This window comes from Numenius arquata, chromosome 10, assembly GCF_964106895.1.
Source record: "Numenius arquata chromosome 10, bNumArq3.hap1.1, whole genome shotgun sequence".
Lineage (NCBI taxonomy): Eukaryota > Metazoa > Chordata > Aves > Charadriiformes > Scolopacidae > Numenius > Numenius arquata.
This window is the reverse complement of record NC_133585.1, coordinates 52279981-52302200: the sequence shown is the minus strand read 5'-3', so window position 1 is coordinate 52302200 and position 22220 is coordinate 52279981. Positions and strand designations below refer to the sequence as shown.

At 40.6% G+C, this 22220-nt stretch overlaps 1 protein-coding gene across 6 annotated transcripts in view; it reads left to right on the top strand.

Moving 5' to 3' along the window:
- Window positions 1-22220, top strand: part of TENM3 (teneurin transmembrane protein 3) — a 322908-nt gene that overhangs the window by 164689 nt on the left and 135999 nt on the right. For all 6 annotated transcript variants that reach the window (XM_074154473.1, XM_074154472.1, XM_074154471.1 and 3 more), the window contains one exon: window positions 18052-18289. In XM_074154473.1, the coding sequence (XP_074010574.1) occupies window positions 18052-18289 (238 nt within the window). The remainder of the gene's footprint in view (window positions 1-18051; window positions 18290-22220) is intronic.

Genomic DNA, 22220 nt, shown 5'->3' with positions numbered 1-22220 from the left:
GGCTTTTCAGATTTATGGAAAGTACTTGTAATTATCATATCCTTCATTTGATGCAATGAATATATTTTACTGGACAGCTTTATGCATTCAGTGTTACATTTTCATTTTGCAGCTGAAGACCAATTTCCTAATTACACTTATGCACAGAGTTGGTTATTGAAGTTTTGGTTTTGTTCTTAGTGTTTTGAGGTCTTTTTTCCCAAGCTGCTGGGAATTTTGCATTTCCATGTTAGGCGTGCACAATGCAGGACTAAGTCTGTGGTTTTACAAGACTAAAGCAAGCTCTCATAAGCTGCTCTTGTGGTTCTGATGATTGCAACTTATCGTTGCACCTTGAATCTGTAATTCAATTTTTAATAGTAACTTCTAGGTCAATACCCAGTAGTTGTTAATATCAAAGCAAAATGTTTGTGGAAACTTTTCCAAACTGTTGATGGAAATTTCCGTAGTCCCTCTGTCCCGCTAAGAGAAAGAGCCAGAAAAGGATACTCTTCTGCCCGGGGCTCTTGTGTTTACATCCCATGGAGATAGGAGCTCTATACAAATTTCAGTTTGTCATTTATAGCCAGCACTTTGGTTTTTATCCGAACCCAGTGATTTTAAAACATGATTGCGGGAGTCATTTTCCTCTTGCAAGTAATAAACATGCCACATCCTTAAAAGACAAAGTGTGAGACATAGCTGTAATTGCTCAGTTTTGGTGCCAAGAATAAGTGGTTTGAAGAAAGCTTAGCACCCTGATCCCCAGGGAGATGTAAATTATCACAGGCAGCACCAGACACAGTAACTTCTCAGTTGAGTTCTAGTAAACAGCAAGGACGTGTCACAAGTCTAAGAAATATTCATAAACTAATATTAAAATGTACTTCTTCTGACATATACTTGTATTTTTATTGACAGTAATTTTGTACGCGTACGCACAAATACCTATAGTGCAAAGTACTAATATTCCAAGAGCTGTAGCAGTGCTGCAAATACCAAAGACAGCATGAATTATCCTTCTATTCTGTAAGAGGAGATGCCTTCCCTAGAACCGCATGAGCCTCAGTGTGTTACTATGCAAGGGCAACAGAAATCGTGGGTAAGAGGGACCAGCAGAGAGACTGAACCTAGAAGCTTTCTCGAATATTCTTTCTTGAGGTTTGCTTTTCAAATAAATTTTTGTTTGCTTGGTAATGATTTTTGTGTGCACGTTTCCCTGTACTGTAAATACAGTAGAAGAATGGTGTCTATGGCTAAGCTCAGTCTTTAATGAAATGGCCTTAGGCAATTAATTGATAGACACTGAGGATACTAAGTGAGGAGAAGCCCCACTTCCCACATCCGCCTGGAAATTGGTCTGCCATTCCCTCTTGTTCTGCGTGCATAAGCCAAAAGAAGACTCAAAATGTGTGTCTCTGCTCAGTGAAAGTTGCTTCTGATCTAGAAGAGACACACACCAAGTGGGGTTGGCTTTTATGGCATGGGTACCAGTAGCCAGAATTCCTCTGGTTTTATCAGGGAAAGGAAACTATTAAAAAGCTCATTAAGACTGCTGGTATTAGCAAAAGCCCTGGCTATTAAACACCTGGGCAGTAAATCTGGCACCTTTGCTGATGTTCAGCAAAGATCTGTATCACGTACAAATGCGATGTGGAAATATCTGGAGAGTTTATCATGGGGGGTGGGTCATGCATCCCATTGTACACAACCCTGGTGAGTTGACCAGCTGGGACTACAAAACCTGGCACGAGATTAGCTGTACGTGTAACTGTTAGAGAAAACCACGCTGGCTTGAGCAGCAGCACATCAGTCATCACATTTCTTCCTTGGGATTTGCTAGAGAAGAGCTACCATCGTCTCTCACTTCAGCCTGTGAGTCACTAAAATAAGTGATGGCCCAAGCAAAGGGTTTTCATTTGTATTCTCATAGCATGAGGGATATTCAGCAGTGCCCCCACAGCCTGCATCTGGGTGAGGTTTGAATATAAACAGTCATAAAGCAGGAACCGTGCCTCTGGCAGATGGGATGTTTTGCTGCAACTTCATGTTTTGGAGACGTGATAAATAATAATCAACTGGCGTTGACTTAAAGGCGCTACAAGGGTCCTACCGAAAAGAAGCAGTGACGAAGATTTCTGTCAGGTCTCTGAGCTTGAATGGGGCCCAGGGGCATCGCAAGAGCCTGCCTTTTATATGCTTTTCTACCAGTCTGACTGATCCCCCCCCGGTTATTGTCAGTGCTGGTCAAAACCAGGACATGCTCATCCGTGTAGTTGACTGTTGGCCAAGGGTAGACTTTCTGCATCCCAGCAACCACAGCCAGCTGCGTTCCATGACGCTTATAGCCTTTGTTTCTCATGGAGTGAGGGCTTTGGTTTCTTCTTGCGTCTAAACTTCCAGCATATTGAGGGCTGGCTGGTAGCCGAGTAGGTATTTTCACTGAATTTCACTGAATTTTTTAGAGTTGGAAGGGACCATAAAGATCATCTAGTCCAACTCCCCTGCCGAAGCAGGATTGCCCAGAGCATGTCAGAGCATGTTACTCAGGACTGCATCCGGGCAGGTCTTGAAAATCTCCAGAGAAGGGGACTCCACACCCTCCCTGGGCAGCCTGTTCCAGGGCTCTGTCAGCCTCACCGGAAAGAAGCTTCTTCTCATATTTGAGTGGAACCTCCTATGTTCCAGCTTGTGCCCGTTGCCCCTCGTCCTCTCACTGGCAACCGCTGAAAAGAGTCTGGCTCCCTCCTCCTTCAACCCACCCTTGAGATACTTATAAGCATTGATAAGGTCTCCCCTCAGCCTTCTCTTCTCCAGGCTAAAGAGTCCCAGCTCTCTCAGCCTTTCTTCATAAGGGAGATGCTCCAATCCTTGAATCATCCTCGTTGCCCTTTGCTGGACTCTTTCCGGTAGTTCCCTATCCCTCTTGAACTGGGGAGCCCAGAACTGGATGCAGTATTCCAGTTGGGGCCTCACCAGTGCAGAGTAGAGGGGGAGAATGACTTCCCTTGACCTACTAGCCACACTCTTCCCTATGCAGCCCAGGATTCCATTGGCCTTCCTGGCCACAGGAGCACACTGCTTGCTCATTGTCATTTTGCTGTCTACCAGGACCCCCAGATCTTTCTCTTCAGAACTTGACTCCAGAATTTGAATTTTGAAGGTAAATTATTCCTTGCTTTTTTGAGAAGTCCTGTACAGTTGGAAAGGGTTTGAATATAAATCGCCAAATGTGACAGTCCTTCAGATTTTCCCATTGTCTTTAAAGAAGAGCATATTATACATGTAATGTGCCACTTACCAAAATTCATCAGAAGGTCTTCACCCAAGCTTTACTGAGAGCTACAGAATATTTTGGAATCTAGGCTTGAAGTTCGTGCTGTTTTGGAAGAATATTGCGATGCAAACATCTTCTTTTGTAGCTGTTTGTAAACTCTAAAATAGCTCTTAGCCTCTGTTGAGTATCTTCTTTGTGTTTAGAAATTTGAAAGGTCTTTTTGAGGCTATCTACAAAGTCAGGTTTTTGCTTTTAGAGGTTCTCAAAAAATTAAAAGAGCGGGCTGATTCAATGATGATTATTAAGTGGTAACGACTAACAGAGGAAAACTTGGAACCCAAAGGTACCTATTTAAAAACAAGCGTTCACACATACAGGGCTTTGCACTGTTTTTATTGCCAGTTTAGGCTACACAATTAATCAGTGCTTCTGTTATCTCGATAATCTGTCTGCTTGCTGTTGTAAATAACTTACACTTGCTGGTGGAGTTGCTGACAGCTATTTAGACTTTCAGCTTTCAGAAATGCTACTAATTGTCCGCGTTTGCGGCTTCTAAAAGCATTTGCTTCTGAGGTAATTTTTGCAGCTAATGCACCTCAAAGTCTTCACTGTTTGTTTGTATTTCTTTTCTTTAGATGTGTATTTTCAAAGTGTGAATCTCTCTAATAGATTTAATTCACCTGAGACTATAAAGCCACCCGGTAGCTTTTGCTGAAAATGTTACCTTGTTTGTGATGTTGGTTTGTCTTTGTGGAAGGCAGAACGTTCTCCTGTACCACCCCAGGTAACCCGTGAAACCTCGCACCTTGGGGCAGGATGCGCCTGTGAAATTGTCACACTTAGACCTGCACGGAGGCAGGGAAATTGGGCTGCAGGGAGCTGTGCAGGGAGCCAGTGGGATGGGTGTCAAGTACTTCACAGAATCACAGAATTATAGGGGTTGGAAGGGACCTCTGGAGATCTTCTAGTCCAGCCTCCTGCCAGAGCAGGGTCACCCAGAGCAGGTCGCACAGGAATGCATCCAGGCAAGTTTTGAGTGTCTCCAGAGAAGGAGACTCCACACCCTCTCTGGGCAGCCTCTTCCAGGGCTCTGGCACCCTCAAAGTAAAGAAGTTTTCCCTCATGTTCAGATGGAATTTCCTGTGTTCCAGTTTGTGCCCATTGCCCTGTCCCTGGGCACCACTGAAAAGGGTCTGGCCCCATCTTTGACACCCACACTTTAGGTATTGATAGTATCTAAATATCAGTTCCCCACCCATGGGCTCTCTCTGTGAAAAAGTGATGGAAACTTGACCCAGATCAGAAAAAAGTCTGATATTCTGAATGTTCCATCGCACTCCCCACTTGGGCAGTGGTGGGGGTCGCTCCTCAGCAGAACACAAAGCCTGCTCTTCCTCCTCCTCCTCCTCCTCCTTCGCAAACATGTTGGTCTGTGTCCTCTTCACTGTTAATCCCGGCTGATGGTGGAGGACCTTTACTCACCTCTGCCATATCTGTTCAAATGTCACCCCGCAACATCTTTCATGTCGAGAGCAGCACAGGGTTGTTTGGTACGTAATTAATTCCCGCAGCCCCCTGTGCCTTGGGTATCGTTAACCAGCTTCGGCAGCGAGACCCCTGCACGTACAAAGGTCCTCACTCGCTTGTGATCACGCCGTAAGCCACTGGCTGTGCCAGGAATAAAAAAAAAAAAAAAAAAAAAAAAGGAGATTTCCTGACTTACTCCGCTGCAGAATTACCACGAGACAATTCTCCCTCCCGAAATGTTTGTTTTTAGCCCCCGGTAGTAGTTATAAAAGCGTGTTAAATATCAGACTTCTCAGCCTGAGACCATCTGTTTCCCTCGCGATCACGTCCCGCCCACACAGCCGGGTTGCTTGTCACCAGCCGTGGGGTTACAGCAGAAGACAAAAAGAAAGGCGTTTTCCCATACGAGAGTTTAACCAGAAGACGGACCGGGGGAGCGTGTTCCGGTGGCGGAGGCGGGATTGTGCCAGAAATAGAGGGGTGTTTCCCTGCGAGTAGAAGGCACCGGGGACTCCAGTCATTCCGAACTCCTCTGATTCCATGTCGGTGTCACACCTTGTCCCCTTGACTGGGACGTGCTTGCCCGATAAATCAGCAGTGTGACATGGTGAGCCAGCTGCCTTTGTCATTGCTCTCCCAGCATCCCAAAAAACGCTCTTGCCGGCAAATTTGTTGCTGGTGAAATGACAGCTGTTGGGTTTAAAGGGAGTTTACACACTTTCTGCACATTAAATCACTTGAAACTCAAGTTCTGTTTATGCAGAAATTAGATTACTATTAGGAGGTTTCAGATCAATCTTTTTTTAAGAACTAAGTAACGTGCAGAATTTGTAATTCTGCCAGGAGGACGTAGAATTGGAATGAATCATTTTCTTTAGCCTTTGCTTCCCCTAGAAGAAGCGGCACCGTCTCTTTTGTTGCTGCAATTGCCTGGAAGGCGGGAGCATTGTGGAATTCAGCGTGTGTTTGTGAACAGTATATGGGAGATTTCATCACTTTTCGCTGCACCACGGCGGTGATTTACTTTGTGCTTAATTGTGTATTTTTGTTGCCGTTGTTTCAAAAACATTTATTTTAGCTTTGCTCTTTTTGGGTCTTTATGTGTATGCTCTCTAGTTGGCTGCTTAAATCAAAGGGTGTAGTTGTGAGCTGTGATTTCTCTACCGTCTATCTGTTCTGTCAGTGTCTGTCTTAGAACTACAGGAGCGTTATTAAAAGGAAGAGTTTACTACGGCGTGAATCAGTCGTGGTTTATAAAGGAGCTTGATTCAGGCAAGAAGCTGTAAAGTTTAGCTAAAAAGCGATGTCAAAGAGCACCTGCTGGAAACAGCTTTAGAGCAGCAACATAATTAGGATATTATGAAAATATGTACAGCAAAAGGCAAAGCCTGAAGTCACTTATGAAAATATATATGGAATTTCAATATAAGAAACACTGATTTTCCCAATTTGCTATGTTTTATACATTTAAAAAAATATTTCTGGAATTTTCCCCCTAACTTTTTGTTTATTATTGGACCATAATTGTTTATTATCATTAGTTACAATACAGTCTGTTTAAGCTGCTTCAGCATACTGCTGTCCTTCACGGCGTTTGCAGAACAAATAGTAAACACATACAAATGTCTAATTAAATCACTCTCCGTGTCCACCGATACCTCTGCAATTATCATGGATTTACTTCAAATGGTATGCGAGAAATGGGAGAGTTTTCTTGATAAATTACGTGAACTGAGACAGATTTTAAGGCAGTTTTTGTTTCAACTCAGCAATTCAAAGTTGATGTTGGATTTGAGGGTTAGTGAAAACGGTTAATGAAAAGGGAAGCAGCTGCACTGGAAACCCAGAACATCTCTTAAGAAATCTTTTGCAATGGATTCATTCTTTTGATTGATACCTAACTAGACTTGATTGTCATTAGAATAGAATAATATCTTACTGAAATCAGGAGGTGGTTGGGTGGTGGTTTTTTTTTTTTAAACCTAAGGAGGAAGAGCAAAATTCTAATTCACATGTAAGCCTAAAAAGCTTATTTAAAGTCATTAGAGAACAATAGTTCTTCAGTTTGCTCTTGTGGAGGCCTCCCCCTCTTATGCGTTTCTCTTCCCTGACACAGTTAGGAGAAATAAGTGTTTAAAAGCTATTTTGGAAGGTTGCTTCCCTATTCTTTTCCTGTCTTTCATGATCTGCATATTCCTTATACTTGATAACAGATAGATCAATTAGTTGATCTGGAGACAAAAAATTCATCTGGTGACCTCCTGCTTTCTTTCTCTCTTGCTCTAAGCCCCAAGATGCCGTCTGTAAGAATTTTTACCTTTAACTCTAGAGGCCAGGATTAAACTCCTCTTTTTTTTTTTTAGAAGTCAAGGCTGTAGAGTAAGCATCTCGCTTCGGTGTTTTCCACAGAAGTTTGGTTGTTATGATTTTCTAATAAAATTGCATATGCTTTCTCATTTTTCTTACAGTTTTTCTCTTAGCTCTTCACTTTTGCGTCTCCTCTGTGTATTATTCATTCAACCTTTTTTCTGTGCAATTCCACCATTTTTTTCCCCCATGGTTTTCTTTTCATCTTGCTGCCCCTGTTCCTTTTTCATTTCCTCTGAAGCAAAACACGAATCCCTCTTATCTGAGTTCTTTCAAATCTGATGAAACAAACCCACCTATTTGTGCTTAGAAGTTTTATATTGTGTTTTCCCATTCCTGGCTTATCTTTCACGATTTTATTAGTGTGGCCTTGTGTTCCCAGACAAGGCTGAGCAAGAAAAATTTCATCGCTTCTAATGGACTAATTTGGGGGCCTTTCAAACTACTCGTGGATTTGTAAATTTACAAAACGTTCAAGAGGCGCCATTAACCTTAAGGAGTCCATGACAAAAATTCAGTTGACTTAATTAGTGAAGAATTTTCCCCCTGGCTCTTGGAATTGAGGGAATCTAGTGGTTTGTTCCTTCTTCGTGAATGTCAGCCGTATGTCAGTAAAAACCAGGTTTAGTTAAGTCGTAAAAGAGCCTTTAGGTGCTATTTTATTTATTGGGAAGAGAGGCATTTTTTTTTCTGTACTGGTTTTGTCAGCTGTAAGCGCTACATAATCATCACTTGTGAGTGTATTTTTTTGGGTTAAAGGTTTTGAAAGTTTGGGTTTTTTTTTAAACCTGTACAGTAGTAACTGTGCTTCTAAAATAAATAGCTTTGGCAAATTGTTTTGCTTGGAAGTGTTAAGCGAGAAAATCAAGGAGACAAAGAAAAACACACAGCCGTAGCTCACTTTGGATTAATGATTTTGGATAGGGACCAAAATTATCTAACACTTGAAAATGGTAGGAAATCTATTAAGAAGTCGTACATCAAACTTTGCAATCCATACCGCGCTCCAGTTAAACGGGTGCTATGAAATGAGTACATATATTAACACACTGTCGCTCTGCCTGAGTCAGGATTCTGGAACATACTCATCTTACAGCTGAAGCATGGTCCTTCCTTTTTATATCATTTATTTATAAATCACAATTTCTGCAGTCAAAATGAAGTGGCTGTCTCTATGTGGTATAAACATCCAGTGTAAAGCAGGCAGTGAGATACTCCATATCGTTTTACCTGTCTCTTATAGGCTGACTTTCACTATGTTCTCAAAGATTTTTCAGATTAATTCCAGCCCCCTGTCACCAGTTTGGAAAGCTGATTTTTTCCTCCCCCTACTAAGTCTTTAAGATGAACTTCTCCGTTTTTGTTTCATTTTTTGTTTTCTTTCAAAGAAAAACCTGAGTTCTCTGGTTAAAAACCTACCCTTCAATTTGTGAGCTCAAAATGTGTTTCTCCACTGATTTCCTTGAGTTATCAGGAAAGAAGATTATCCGAAGCTAGCAATAATTGCATAACGTTCTCACTTCTGACTCTAAACAAGGGAAAAGGATGATCTGATTTATGAAGACGCGGAAGTCTATTCTGAGAAGAACCAAGTGTGATTTTAAGTGACGCCTATGGGCTCGGTGATCCCCAGCCCCAGGGAGTGTTGCTCTGGGACACTGCTGTCCCCCGAGGAAAAAAACCTGAGCGCTCCCAGCCCAGCAAAAGATCTGAATCCCACTGTGGGGAGGCCAGGCCAGGAGCACACAGCTAAAGGCTGTGTTACTGTATTTTGAATCTCTGCATAATGTGAGCTGAATGTCATTTTTGTGTCTCAAGTGAGCAAGCTTTTGTCATTTCTCACCGCGTGATAGCATCTTTTCCCAGTTTGATCTCCAGGTAAATTGTTGGAAATAAGTCAATGACATTTTATCATTGGAGGGTTCTGTTTGGTTTGACAGACCTCAGGCTCTAAAAAGAGAATAGAAATAATGGCTACTGGTGTCCCTGCCAACTGCTGGGGGGGTTTAGTCTGGAGGGGAAGGAGATGGTGTTCATATAATACGACAGCGGGGTTGTAAGTACACTCTTGCTTCTAGTTCATTCTGTCTGCATAGTTGCCACCATGCGTTTCATGTTATCTCTCTTATTTCTTTTTCTTGTAAAGCAAGATCATAAGTATGTTACCCCAGCAGGTTAAATTTCAATTTACTTTAGCGGTGTTTCTGTACTTTTCTTTTTTTATCTTTCTTCTTAAATCCCTCTGGGGATAAAGGGGCCACTATTAGGAAGGTTGTTTGCTGAACTAGTTCCACTAAAGCTTTTTTCAGTGAAGCTGAAATATTTGTCTCTGGTTTAGCTTTTATAAAGTGATTAAGCCATCCGCGACTCAGTCGAAAACCTGCAAAATTTCAGTTGACTTTGTTGCTTAAAATGTCATTGTTTTCGCTTGATCCAGGTGAATTTATTCTCCCAACCTGAGCTCTTACATCCCATATGCTTTTGTAACTCCCTTCCATTAGCTGGTCTCTCATACTGTACCATGGGCAAGAAGGCACGTATGGTTATATGGGATTTAAATTAAACAGATTTTGCCTGTCGTGATATTGACCGCTTGTTACATATGCATTGAAGGGGTTAATGGAGCGGTTGCAGGCTGGAGGTGGGTATGTGGGAATGCTTTGAGAATCGATTCCAGCTAATGGAAAAAATGTTTTAAAAGTGAGCTGGTTCAGTTCCTACAGTGAACAACAGAGAGTGGAAACAACATTTAATAAACCTTTCAGAAGTAAATCCTCCGATTTTTTTTGCCTTTCACCGCCATCGATGGAAGAAATGCCCGCTTTCTTCTCAATGGGCAGTATTTCTTCCCTCAGCGTGTTTGCCTTACTCTGTCAGGTATCAAGAGAAAGCTCTTTATGTCTTTGGGCAAAAAAATATTTGAAAAGTATGTTCTGTTTGTATGTCCTCTAAGACTTGGGTTTTATTGACTTTGCACGTTTTTGTTTAAACGTCAGTTTGACCAAAAATAACCAACCCTAAGATTCCTTCTTAGCTGCCCCTGACTGTCTGGGCTCCAGTAAATTGAAGAAGTTTTAACTATATGCATCTTGTTTTACAAAGATGGATGCTGCAAATGAAAATCTCTGTTGTACTTCGATTATGGGAGAATTTATCTGTGTGTCGCCTTCATTTTAAAAATTAAGTAGCATAACCTGTTACTTGGGAAAATAATATGTGATTACATTTGTTGTAGTTGTTTGGGCGTTTTTTATCATATAGTTCTCATGCAGATTTGAGGGGTTTACAGTAATATTTTTGTATTGCTAATTAAGATGACTATATACAAATTTAAATTAAGGAAGAGGTTTTGTTCTATCGATAGACCTCACTGAAAAAATCCAAGTTATATTTTACATTTGAGAATTAGCACAATTTTAAATGTAGGGCATATTTGTTGTGAACCACGAACAGTCTTTATGAAACCTGAAGAAGATTTGTGAAAACAGCCTGTAATAAAAATCACACATGCTTCATAAAACACTACTTGATAGATATCACTTGCACCATTAAGAACTAAACGACAAAGGATGTAATTTCAGTTCTGGCATGCAATATTAATCGAAAGCCTTTAAAGCATCTTGCTGATGGGAACTATGACAACATGACATTGAAGAATTACAAACTAGAGACATCTATCTTAATCAGATTTTCAAAGTAAATGCCATAAAACAGAAAGTTATTTTATCTATCTTCACAGGGTCACATATCATAAAGGGTATATAGCTTTTTAGCTTGTTTATGCTAAAAATACCAGGGACAAAAAATTCTGCCTTTCAAGTAAATTTAAAGTTCAGTTCATATACTTTAGAAAGTTTATTGTGAAAAGTTTGTTAATAACTGATGTATGAAGTTGTTGAGGGGAAATACTTTGCTAAATGGACACAGAAGGGAAAGACAAAGTTAGAGGTGTACCCTGAACCTGAAGTGACGCTCCTGTAGAGAGCACATCTGAAAGACACAACTGAAAACGTCGGTAAAAGCATTAGTAAGTATTAATACGGGGCAGCCACAGCTTCTCTGGACAACCTGGGCCAGGGTCTCCCCACCCTCACAGCAAAGTATTTCTTGCTAATCTCTATTCTAAATCTCCCCTCTTTCAGTTTAAAACCGTCCCGCCTCGTCCTATGGCTCCACCCCCTGATCAAGAGTCCCTCCCCATCTCTCCTGTAAGCCCCATCGTGTTGAGATTTAAAGAAAAATGTGTAATGGAAATAACAAAAATTCAGGTTTTCTTTATCATTTCTTCCAAACCTAGGTGCATTAAGGAAGGCAATGCAATCTTTCAGAGTGTATCCTGCAGTTAAATTCACCGGCAGTTTCCCAGTCCCGGGTAGCATGACAGGTTGTCAGAGCCTACAGGCCGTGTACTGGTGAGGAGACAAACATTGGCCCGCTTTGATCAAGCTACTTGTATGACTTTTTCCCATTTTAGATTGTAATAGTAGACACACACGCACACAAGATGCATATCTTGATCAAAGCGTCCTTGTCACTTCTCCAAAGTCTTGTCACCACGTAGCTGGCACAGAAGAACAGAATGCTTCAAGAGGAAGTCGGCAGCAGCAGCTGTGGGTTAATTCTGTTTCCACCTGTATGTCCATTAATTATAGAATCATGGGATGGTTTGGGTTGGAAAGGATCTTAAAACCATCCAGTTCCACCCTCCTGCCCTGGGCAGGGACACCTCCCACCAGACCAGGTTGCTCAAAGCCCCATCCAGCCTGGCTTTCAACCCCTTCAGGAATGGGGCAGCCACAGCTTCTCTGGGCAACCTGGGCCAGGGTCTCACCACCCTCACAGCAAAGAATTTCTTCCTGAGATCTCATCTAAATCTCCCTTCTTTCAGTGTAAAACCGTTACCCTTTGTCTTAAGGCTCCCCTCCCTGATCAAGAGTCCCTCCCCGTCTCTCTTGGCGCCCCTTTAGGGACTGGAAGGGGCCCTAAGGTCTCCCCGGAGCCTTCTCTTCTCCAGGCTGAACCCCCCATCTCTCTCAGCCTGTCCTCACAGCAGAAGGGCTCCAGCCCTTGGAGCACCTTCGTGGCCTCCTCTGGTCCCGCTCCAACAGGTCTGTCTTGTGCTGAGGACTCCAAAGCTGGACACAGTACTCGAGGTGGGGTCTCCCCAGAGCAGAGCAGAGAGGCAGAATCACCTCCCTCGGTGATTATAAAACAACAGAAGGGGATAGTGCAGGCTGACAACAAATCCAAGTGACAAGGCTCTCCTGTGGTGGTTGGCGCTGTGTCACCTCGTTCCTTGAGTGTGTGGTTTGGATCTTAACACAGTTGGCAGGGCAGGGGCCATTTGGATGTGGATAGAATTAAACAAATTCTTGGGGTGAACCACAAAATGAGAAGATAACGACAAGTTCTCTTGGAGTGCCACCATAGCTTGTAGTAAGTGATCAGAAAGGAAATTGGAGTCTTGCACCCCTTGGCAGAAAAAGTAGACTGACACAGTGGTTCGTTCCAAAGGTAGATCTGCGTAATTAGAAATGAACACTTAAATAGGCAATTTTCCTCTAAACCCATAACCTTCTTTGGGGTTTTTTTTTTTTTATTAAATACAGCTTCTCATGAAGGGTGCTCCCAGACCAGAGACCTCTGGAGTGACTGGTCTTAGTTGTCTGCAGAATCACTGAAGCCCTGGCCATAGCGGTGCAGGTGGCACGTCTTACTCCCCGTAAGCAGGGACTTTAAAAAAAAAAAAAAAGGAGCTCTTTTGGGAGCTCTAGGAATAATTAAGCCATAATACCCACTCTTTTCAATTTGCAGGGGTTTCCAAGTTAAATCCCACTTCTACTTCCTTTTGGAGATATGTCCGTGTGTGAATTAGGTAAAATTTCAAGTCCATAAAAATATTCGGTCTACTCCAGCCGCTTACTCCTGGGATATATGTGGGTGTTTGCTTTATCGGGGCAGAAACTCTTCTAAAGAGAGAGGAAAAAAAGGAGCAACCCGAGGAGAAAGAGTTAAGGCTCTCGCAGACATAGATATTGAATTGCATTATGTTCACATTTGAAATGTTTATATCGTAATGGAAGTCTTCGCTTTTGTGTTTGTCATGGAAACTCAAAGTTAATGTTAATTATACACTATTAAAAAGCCTAATCCTTATCAAATGGAAATCACCTCTCTCTCCTAGATGAGTAGCTGGCTGACAGGTCTCGGGGATCTGGCTGTTAGAGAAAGGCTATCACATAAAATGTGCAACAAATTGCTTTTTTTCATGGATACTTGGTCTGCTTTTCTCTTCCGGAATCAACCCCTTTCCCCCAAATGGCAATAGTTATCGGAAATGTCTCTCTCTCCTTACTTTTTATATTCACAGACGCGTTTTTCTGTATTCTTTCATATGCTGTTCAAATTCTGCAACAATTAAATGATAAAATTAATTAAATGTAAATTACTTTTTGAGAAAGAAAAGAGAAAAAGGTTTTGTGAAAGGCTACAGAGTGCATATAATTTACCTCTGCAATTGAAATGGCTGCTTTGCTTCACTGTGGTTCCCTGGGGTAAATAACAATTTAAATATGTTTTGCAAAATTCATATCACTGTAGTAAGACAGCTTTCCACCCGATTTCTTGTGACTTTTCTGAGTTCTGTACATATGTTCACGTGCATAATTATCTGATGCTGACTTACGCAGCAAATGCCTCAAAAATGTAGGGCTTTTTTTGTTGTACCTGAACAACTGGAACGCCCAGACTGGTTGCTGGGCCCATTTACGTTTGCTTCTCGCTGCAGAAATCATCTTTTCAAGGTGAATGGGATTGCTCTACGGTCAGTAGGGTCTGGACCGAACAAGAATGTTCCAATTAAAGCTTAGCATTTTTAGACATAAACCCACCTGTACCCATACCTGCTTATTTTTAGTGTAAACCAGAGGTTCCCATTTAGATTAAATCAATTAGGATAGCATTTAAAATCCAATTTAAGGCGAAGCAACTGTAGCTTTCCGCAATAGTTTTTAAGTATTTCAACCCGATTGCGTTTTATCAGAGTTGAATGCTCTTTCTTCTTCCTGATGGAAGAAGGAAATTAAGAAGGATAATTTCTATCTAAGAAGGAAATTTCTATCAAGTGTTTTGTAAGAGTAGGAGTCCAAGGACCGCTCATCTTTTCCCCAACCAAGGGAAGAACCGTTTTCCAGACCATTTTCCAACAAGGTGAGTGATGGAGAGGAAGGAGGAGTCACAGGGTCTTGGTGCTGGCCCTTGGGGCACAGGCGGGAGTACTTTCACCGGGAGCAGTCTCCAGCATTGTAGAGCTCATGAAGTATGTGTCTGTGTCAGGAAACTCCCGCTGTCTTTATCAATTCCTTAATTACGAAAAGCAAAAAAACAGTATTTTTCTGGCCGTGATGCTGATTTCTCAGGAGAATGGTGTGAATCCCTCCCTTAACAAATATTCCTCAGTTTCCCTGTCTGCGCAATGGGAATATTTTCATAGTGTCACAGGGATGTTGAGAGGCTTAGTTTCTACCTAAGACTTTGTGGGAAAGTTGCGCTAATACTGAAAGCTTCTCTTTGGTTATTAACTCCTTAAAAGAGGGTAAAAAAAAGGGGAATTTGGCTCTGGCTTAAGGACAGCATTCAAAACATGACTGTTGTGATGATTGCATCTTCCTTTGCCCAGAGGAGCTGTGGCTGCCCCATCCCTGGAGGGGTTCAAGGCCAGGCTGGATGGGGCTCTGAGCAACCTGGTCTGGTGGGAGGTGTCCCTGCCCAGGGCAGGGGGTTGGACCTGGGTGATCTTCAAGGTCCCTTCCAACCCAAACCGTTCTGTGATTCTATGATTCCTCACAAATGAGTGGGGCGAGATGGAAGTTTGTTAGAAACTGCACGGCCATCGGAAGAGCTGCGGGTAAAGAAATCTGTCAGGTTGAAGACAAGACGGAAAGAGCAGCCCTCAGTGATCTCTCATTCAGAACGACAATATCGGGCTGAGGAAATCTAGAGGAATATAGATTTTAGCTCCATTGATTTATGGAAAATCTAATCTTGTTAAACTCAATTCTACCGGTAGCTCTTGCCCAATTAGAAGAGGAATAAATCATTCCAGATTTTTCAAGCATTTCTGTTTCTGTGGAGGCTGTAGATTCCCTGCCAATTGAAGTTGCCCTCGGACACTAGAAAATGTCCCCTGGCAGTGTCCTGTGGAGAGAGACAGTGGGCTTCGGGGCTGTGCGATCTTAGCAGAGTTGCACTTCTTGCTCCCTTCTAGCCTGTGCCTTATGGTTACAAGCTCATCCTGCAACTCTTAATTTATTGTATATGCTACTCTAGTTTGGGTGTCAGTAATGTTTACATGTGATACGGCAGAAGGGCTTTGTAGGTTCACAGTAAATTTCTAGGGGAATAATCTAAATCCCAAACAGCGGCCTGAATAACTGGCCTATGGGCTGAGGAAGAGTTTCACTCCTCCAGCATGTTATTGGTGTATTTACTAGGTCTGTGCATTTATTTGGGGAGTGCATAAATATCCTTTACAGAGCCTTTCTCATCCCTCTTCCTCGCTGGCAGAGTGTGTGGGAAGGTCTGATGTCTACCTGAGCCCAGCCTGGCAAAGTCCCTTACTCACACCCTTTTTTTTCTGCAAGAAAATAACGTTATTTTATCCTCTGCTTTGTCTTTAGCAGAGGATGATGCAAGATCTTTAGTACTAAAAGTGATAGATAAAAAAAATTGATTTTCAGCTGAGATTTTTTGAATGAGAAGAGAAATTAATGAAGAAGAGAAATTAATGTCAGAATAAGGTTTCAGCCGGTAGGAGCTGCAGAGGAGGACGGTGTTGCACTGGTCATGGCAACGCTGTTCTACAAGGCTGGGCAGGTCGGAGAGGCAAAAAAGGGAATCACAAAGACAAAAAGTCATGTTCTTAGGATAAATTATCTCATTAAGGGTAATGAAAATTATTTAATTTCACTTGATTTTTTTCTGTAGTTTAATTAATTATCTATACATATATATTTACACATGAACTTGTGTAAATATTTACAGATATGTGCACTTATATGTATTTTTATATATATATACACCTATATATTATAAAATACAGTTAATTCTGCACCAACCAATAAATAGCTTGTAACCTAAATCAGATAACATTTTAAATAGACATGGGAAAAAGGTCTCTGCTGGTGTTAGTCTATTAACTTTCCTTTAGCTGCCTTGTTGAAAGGGGGCTTGAAGCCCTTGGCAGGGATTGTAATCACATGCAGTGACACCCTTTGTGTCGGTGCGGGTAAAGACAAGGCTGAGCGGTTGTGTCCTTCCTGGAAGGTAATTTTTCATTAATGTATTACGGATTTGGTGTTGAAAACCTTATTGGCAATGTAAATGCTGCCGTTATTTTAATGACAGATTCAGTGTTGCTGTTGTGTATGAGAAAAGCCGTATTGACCACACAAGAGAACTGGAAAGGAGAATGGGATTCTCCGAGAGGAAATTATTCCAAAGGCTGGATATTCTGTTTAAGCTTTGCATGTGTGTTCCTTAACATTCTCAAATTTTCTTATGTTCACGACATGAGAAATTACTCACTGTTAAGTTATTTTTATAGTAGTCGCCTGTAAGTTATTGGAAACATCTGTTTCGACATAAATACTTTTCCTGTGTTCTCTGTACCGAGGTATTATTATTGGGTTTGTAACAATTTGCAGTTATAACCAGTCCCAAAATTTGGGAATTGATTTATGTAGATCAAACAACTAATTTAAAGTATTTACGCTGTGAGCCAAGTGCAGGCCCTGTGTCTTCTGCTCTGCTTAAGACTTGCATTTGTATTATTAAGCGTGTTCTACTACATTAGTTTAGGAAAAAGATTACGATTTGAATTACATATTGTTAAGTGTTCCATTTTTAAGTGTCATCAATCATTGCTAAATCATGACAAATGAAGCGTCTTCAGGTTTTTCTAATTTTATGTTCATTGTGTTGTATGGCAAGGTTCGTCTTCCGTTTATGACTTATTTACTCCACATTTTGCAGAACAGATTGTTAAAACCTAACATTGATGGAGGTGTTTGATTGTGGGTTTGGCTGGTTTGAGGTTTCGCTTTGAAGCTTTATGGGGGTTATGCGCTTTGGTTAAGTCAAAAAATATTTCCTTTTGTTTTGCTGGGCTGACTCTCTGATCACCTGTGGGTTCCTCCAAACCGGAGTTATATTGCAGAGTGTGAAATTGGAAAATCTGTTCTGCGTGTGTTCTAATGGATGTGACGGTCATTAAGTATATGAGTCTTCTGACGTTGTAATCAGATGTGATTCAGTCTGTTAAATATCCATGAAGCAACATCTGCTTCACAGAGTGACCTTCTGCTAAAGAATACTTAGCATCTATTAGTGGATCATAGTGCAGATCTGCCTTATTTGAAATGCACTAAACTAGTCTACTGCTGTTTAGCAACTAGCTTGTAATAATTTATTGCAGTTAAATAAAGCTTAAAAAACTCCATTAAATAATTATAGGGATTATATGCATTTTGAAAACCTTTGTGTTCTACTGAAATTACCCATTTAATTTCAGGGTTGGTTTGTTAAAAAAAGCTGAAATCTAAAGGCACATTAGGGGATCTGTCAGATGCTATTTTCTGTAGGTGTTAATAAAACCAGATTAAAAAAAAAAAAAAAAAAAAGAAACAAATTAAAACCAAAAGCAATTTTACCATCTGTTGTATATTAATTAGAACTTTGTGTATCAAGGGTAAACTTGCTCTTAGAGAATGTCACTGAATGTCGCTAATAGAATAATATGCAAATATATTAGATGATAGGATTATATTGAATTTCTCGTTCTGCTTTGGTTGTAGCAAATGGTAAGACGGTGTGTAACGAACTTTAATTTTCTTTCTTCTTAGAACAACCTCCAAATAACCAAGGCCAGTCGACCCTGCAGCCTTTGCCACCTTCTCACAAGCAACATTCAGCCCAGCATCACCCATCCATCACCTCCCTTAACAGAAACTCCCTGACAAATAGGAGGAACCAGAGTCCGGCCCCGCCGGCTGCTTTGCCCGCCGAGCTGCAAACCACACCTGAGTCAGTCCAGCTGCAGGACAGCTGGGTCCTTGGCAGTAATGCGCCACTGGAAAGCAGGTAATTCCTTAGGTACTACTACAGACTGCGGCACTCCGAAAGAAAAAACATTTAATTTGATGAAAGGCTACCAGCAGCTAATACTCCCCCTCATCCAGCAAACAAACCCAAAAACTTTCAGTACTAAAAAAATCTCTCTCTCTAAAATCCCCGGTGACGCTCTTTTTCCCGTACAATGCCTATTGCAGAGTAATTGGACTCAGAGAGTATATTCATTTTTCCAGACAAGCATTTTCCTTCCTGGTCATAATCTGTGACTTTTGACTGTCTGAAGAAATTTCTTGCCTTGCTTGCCAGGTGTGTTATGTGTCGAATATATAGTGCCATATAGATCAAATGTCAGGGAACTTGCAGTAATACTTTTTAACTCTTGCACTTGGTCCCTTTAAAGAAATACCCATGTGAGCTTAGGTGTTTATTAAACTTCTCTGGGATTTGGTGTGACGAAAGGACTGACTTAGTTCTGGTATAATGATAAATTTGTCCTCGTTCTTTTTTGTCTCTTAGAATGGATAACTGGCTCTAGGAAAGAAGCATATTATATTATAAAGGGTGACACTAGCTTCTTTACATGCAAATGATGTATGATGCAGAGTGATCTATAAAAAAATTTTATAGGACTTACTGGCACAGAGCTGGATTTACCTACAGTGATTAATTAATACTCATGTAACACTCAATCAGTACTAATTTTTTATTAACGAAAGCCATAATATTCCAATTTAGTCATCAAACTGAGCATTTATAACTATATCGAAGCTGACAGTAATTCTTGAAAATGTTTATGAAATCCCTTCAGTTCATTCTTTGAATCCCTTTAAATTATGTTTTGCAGTGAAGATAGTCTGGCTGATTTTGACTAATTTAAAACATAAGTGACTTTTAGGTCGTTTTGTCCCCGTAACTGTTACAGGCAACTTTTTGGTCAGGCTGCTGGGAATGGCTACTCCTTTTCTTAGTTTTCTTGGACCCTCTTGTATTGCTGACGAGACACAGACACTGGGGAATAGGATTCCGCCGAAGGGATTTCATCTTCATACTCAGATAATTTTCAATTAAGAAAGAGTTGTAGTGGGAATAAACTGTTTGAGGTTTTCCAGACACTGCTTAATCTTTTGTAGACAGGCAAGGTCTTTGATGTTGGCTTCTATTGCCCTATGTGTTCTTACTGTGTTTATAAAGAAGAAGACGTGGGACTCGAATGAAAATACCACTTCCAACCTGGAGTAAATATTTTTTTTTTGCTGAGTAGGGTCTTTTCATCTTTTAAATGTTCCTGATGAAAAGCTGAGGGCAGTTGAGCGTTCAAGTTTTGAACGCTTGTGAATGAGATGAAATGTGAAAATTTCACATGAAACCTGACAGAGCCCTACTGTAGTTTCTCTAATAGTCTCACTTGGTTGGAACTCTGGAGGTGAAGAACCCATCTTATTTGTCATTGATTTTTCCCTTTTTGGTTAAGGTTCCCTACTGAGTGTGATTCTTAAGCTCAGTTTCAACTATATTAACAACTTTGTGATGGGTCTCTTCCTTCATCCTTTTCTCAGCCTAAAAGAAAGTTTATTTCATCTTTGGCAATATTTTTGCTTATGCCCGTAGTCAGCTTTTTTTTTTTCTTCTCTTTTTTTCTTTATCTGACTTAGATGACGGCCATTTAGAGGTACAGAATGTGAATGTCAGCATATATACGTCGCTGTCTTTCTATCTCTATAGGCTCATATTGGTGATGGGTGGCATAAAAATGACATACAACCTGATCTCGTGTATAGCTGGAGAGCGAATAGGCTGGGTTTGCGTATGTGCCTGTAGGAGAGAGGGATGTATTTGCAAAGCCTGAGGGAGGTTTTAGTCCCCATTGTTTTGCAGTAGTAATGGAGGTGACTTTGAAATATATATTTCATAATATTGGATTCAGTTGTATATTTAATAGAATATTCTGCAATTTGGCTCTGTGTGGAGTTAATGCTTTTGTGTAAAGCATCGCTGTTACTGGTTAAATGGGTGAACTGAGGTGACAGATCAATAACGTCCAACAGAAATTCCAATTTATGGGTTTTTTTAAATATAAAAAGACTCTTCGCTTAAAATTTTATGAGGGCTTCAAACCGTAATTTGGATTACGTGGGTGCTTCTTTCATCTTTGATGCCATCTTTAAATGACAATGAGATTACTGAACAGTGGCAGAAACTGTCTTCACTTTATTGGGGCAAAGTAAAATCTACATTAAAAAAAAAAAAAGCAAGACAGTAAGGAAATATTTCCTGCAGTTTTCCTCTGATTTCCTGCAGACTGCAGAACCTTTTCATTGGGCATTTAATGATCTTTACTATTTGACTCTTCCCCAACCTTCTGTGACTTACGTTCAGCTGGAGAAGCAAAAGATCTGCCGGAGAAGTCACCGCCATAGAACAATTTTAACTTTTGAAAAAATAAAAAAGCAGGACTATATTGAATAACTTTCCGTTTTGCTCTTTGAATTACTAGTTGGACAGCCAAAATCATGCGGATGCATGACTACGTGTCAGGTGTCTGAATATTATAAATGATGATTAAGAAATTAAATATTAGAAGGTTTTTTTATCATCATTGGTCTTTAAGTTTTTATTCACCTACTGGTTTTAGTAATGAGTTCTTGAGCACCAGGATCATTAGTTACATTCTCATGGCTTTGCGTTCTAGTGGGATCTAAATTACTGATATTTAAAAAATACGTAGTAAATCACTTCTTTAAATGCTTTCTCTGTTAAATATTCAAATATGCAGAATTTTTCCAATGCCAAATCAATTCTGTATGGTAGAGACAAGCAGAGGAAAAGTATGTTAGAATTCGTAAATCTGTTGATAAAAGTAAGCTTGTAGCATCTCTTGATGCATTTCTGAGGCAGTATTTCATTAATTTTAGGCATTGAATGTCTAAGATAAATTTGTCAGCAAGGGGAAATTTACATATTCCAGTCAAGGAATAAATCTCTGAGAGTATTCTGTAACTTTATTTAGAATCTGTGCTATCGTGTCAGTGAATCAAAGAAGAGCTTTGCTTTTTCTTACTTGATTTGCTGAGTAAAATACCTTATTTTTGGGAAGATGGCTGTATTTTGTACGATAGACTGAATTTTTTTTATAGAAACTAACCAAGAAACAAACATGTTTTTCATAGTCTATAGTGATACTGTTTTGTCTTCTCTTACCCCTAACTTACACTTAAAAACAGAGCGAGTAGGAACATTCTTGAGTTACCTATCTACTAATTTTAACGAGAAGAAAGAGGGAACTGGTTGAAGAAATACTTGATGGCTGAAAAATCTTTCAGCGTTTTGAAGGATTTAATTAAAGCACTGGAAAACCTCAGAAGTGGTCCAGACAAAACAAATCCTAGAATGTGTTACTTAAAAACCGTTCTGCAAGCTTGATCCAAACTTCCTTTTAGAATGTGGAGATTTTAGAAACTCCTAAAGTGTGATGAACATACCCATATGTCTTTATTGGGGTGGACTGCCAATGAAGCTAGCGCCTTTGGTATTGATTAAGGTGTGGAAAGGGTGTTGATAGTTTCCAGGGAAGTCTTAAATCAATTTATGTAGAGGCTGATTGATTGTCTGCAAAAGCACAGTGTCGCTGGAGGTTAAAGTCTGCCCAAAGCAGCTATTTTACACATTCCACCCACTAAAACAGTGCCTGCTTTAATCAAATTCAAAATTGTTCCATTCTGTAAGTCTTCCAGGTTTTCACACGTGGATGTGATTAGACACGTTACGTATATGGAGAAGGCATGGGATAAAATAAAGGCAGAAACTGGGGGTGGAGTTGAAGCCCTCCTCTTCCAAAGACCCCATGTGTCACTGTGGGCATTCCCCACTGCTGGGCTGCAAGGACTTTACTCCACTTAAATTGCTGAGAGCATGAATGTATTTTAAAGATTGCTATGCCGTA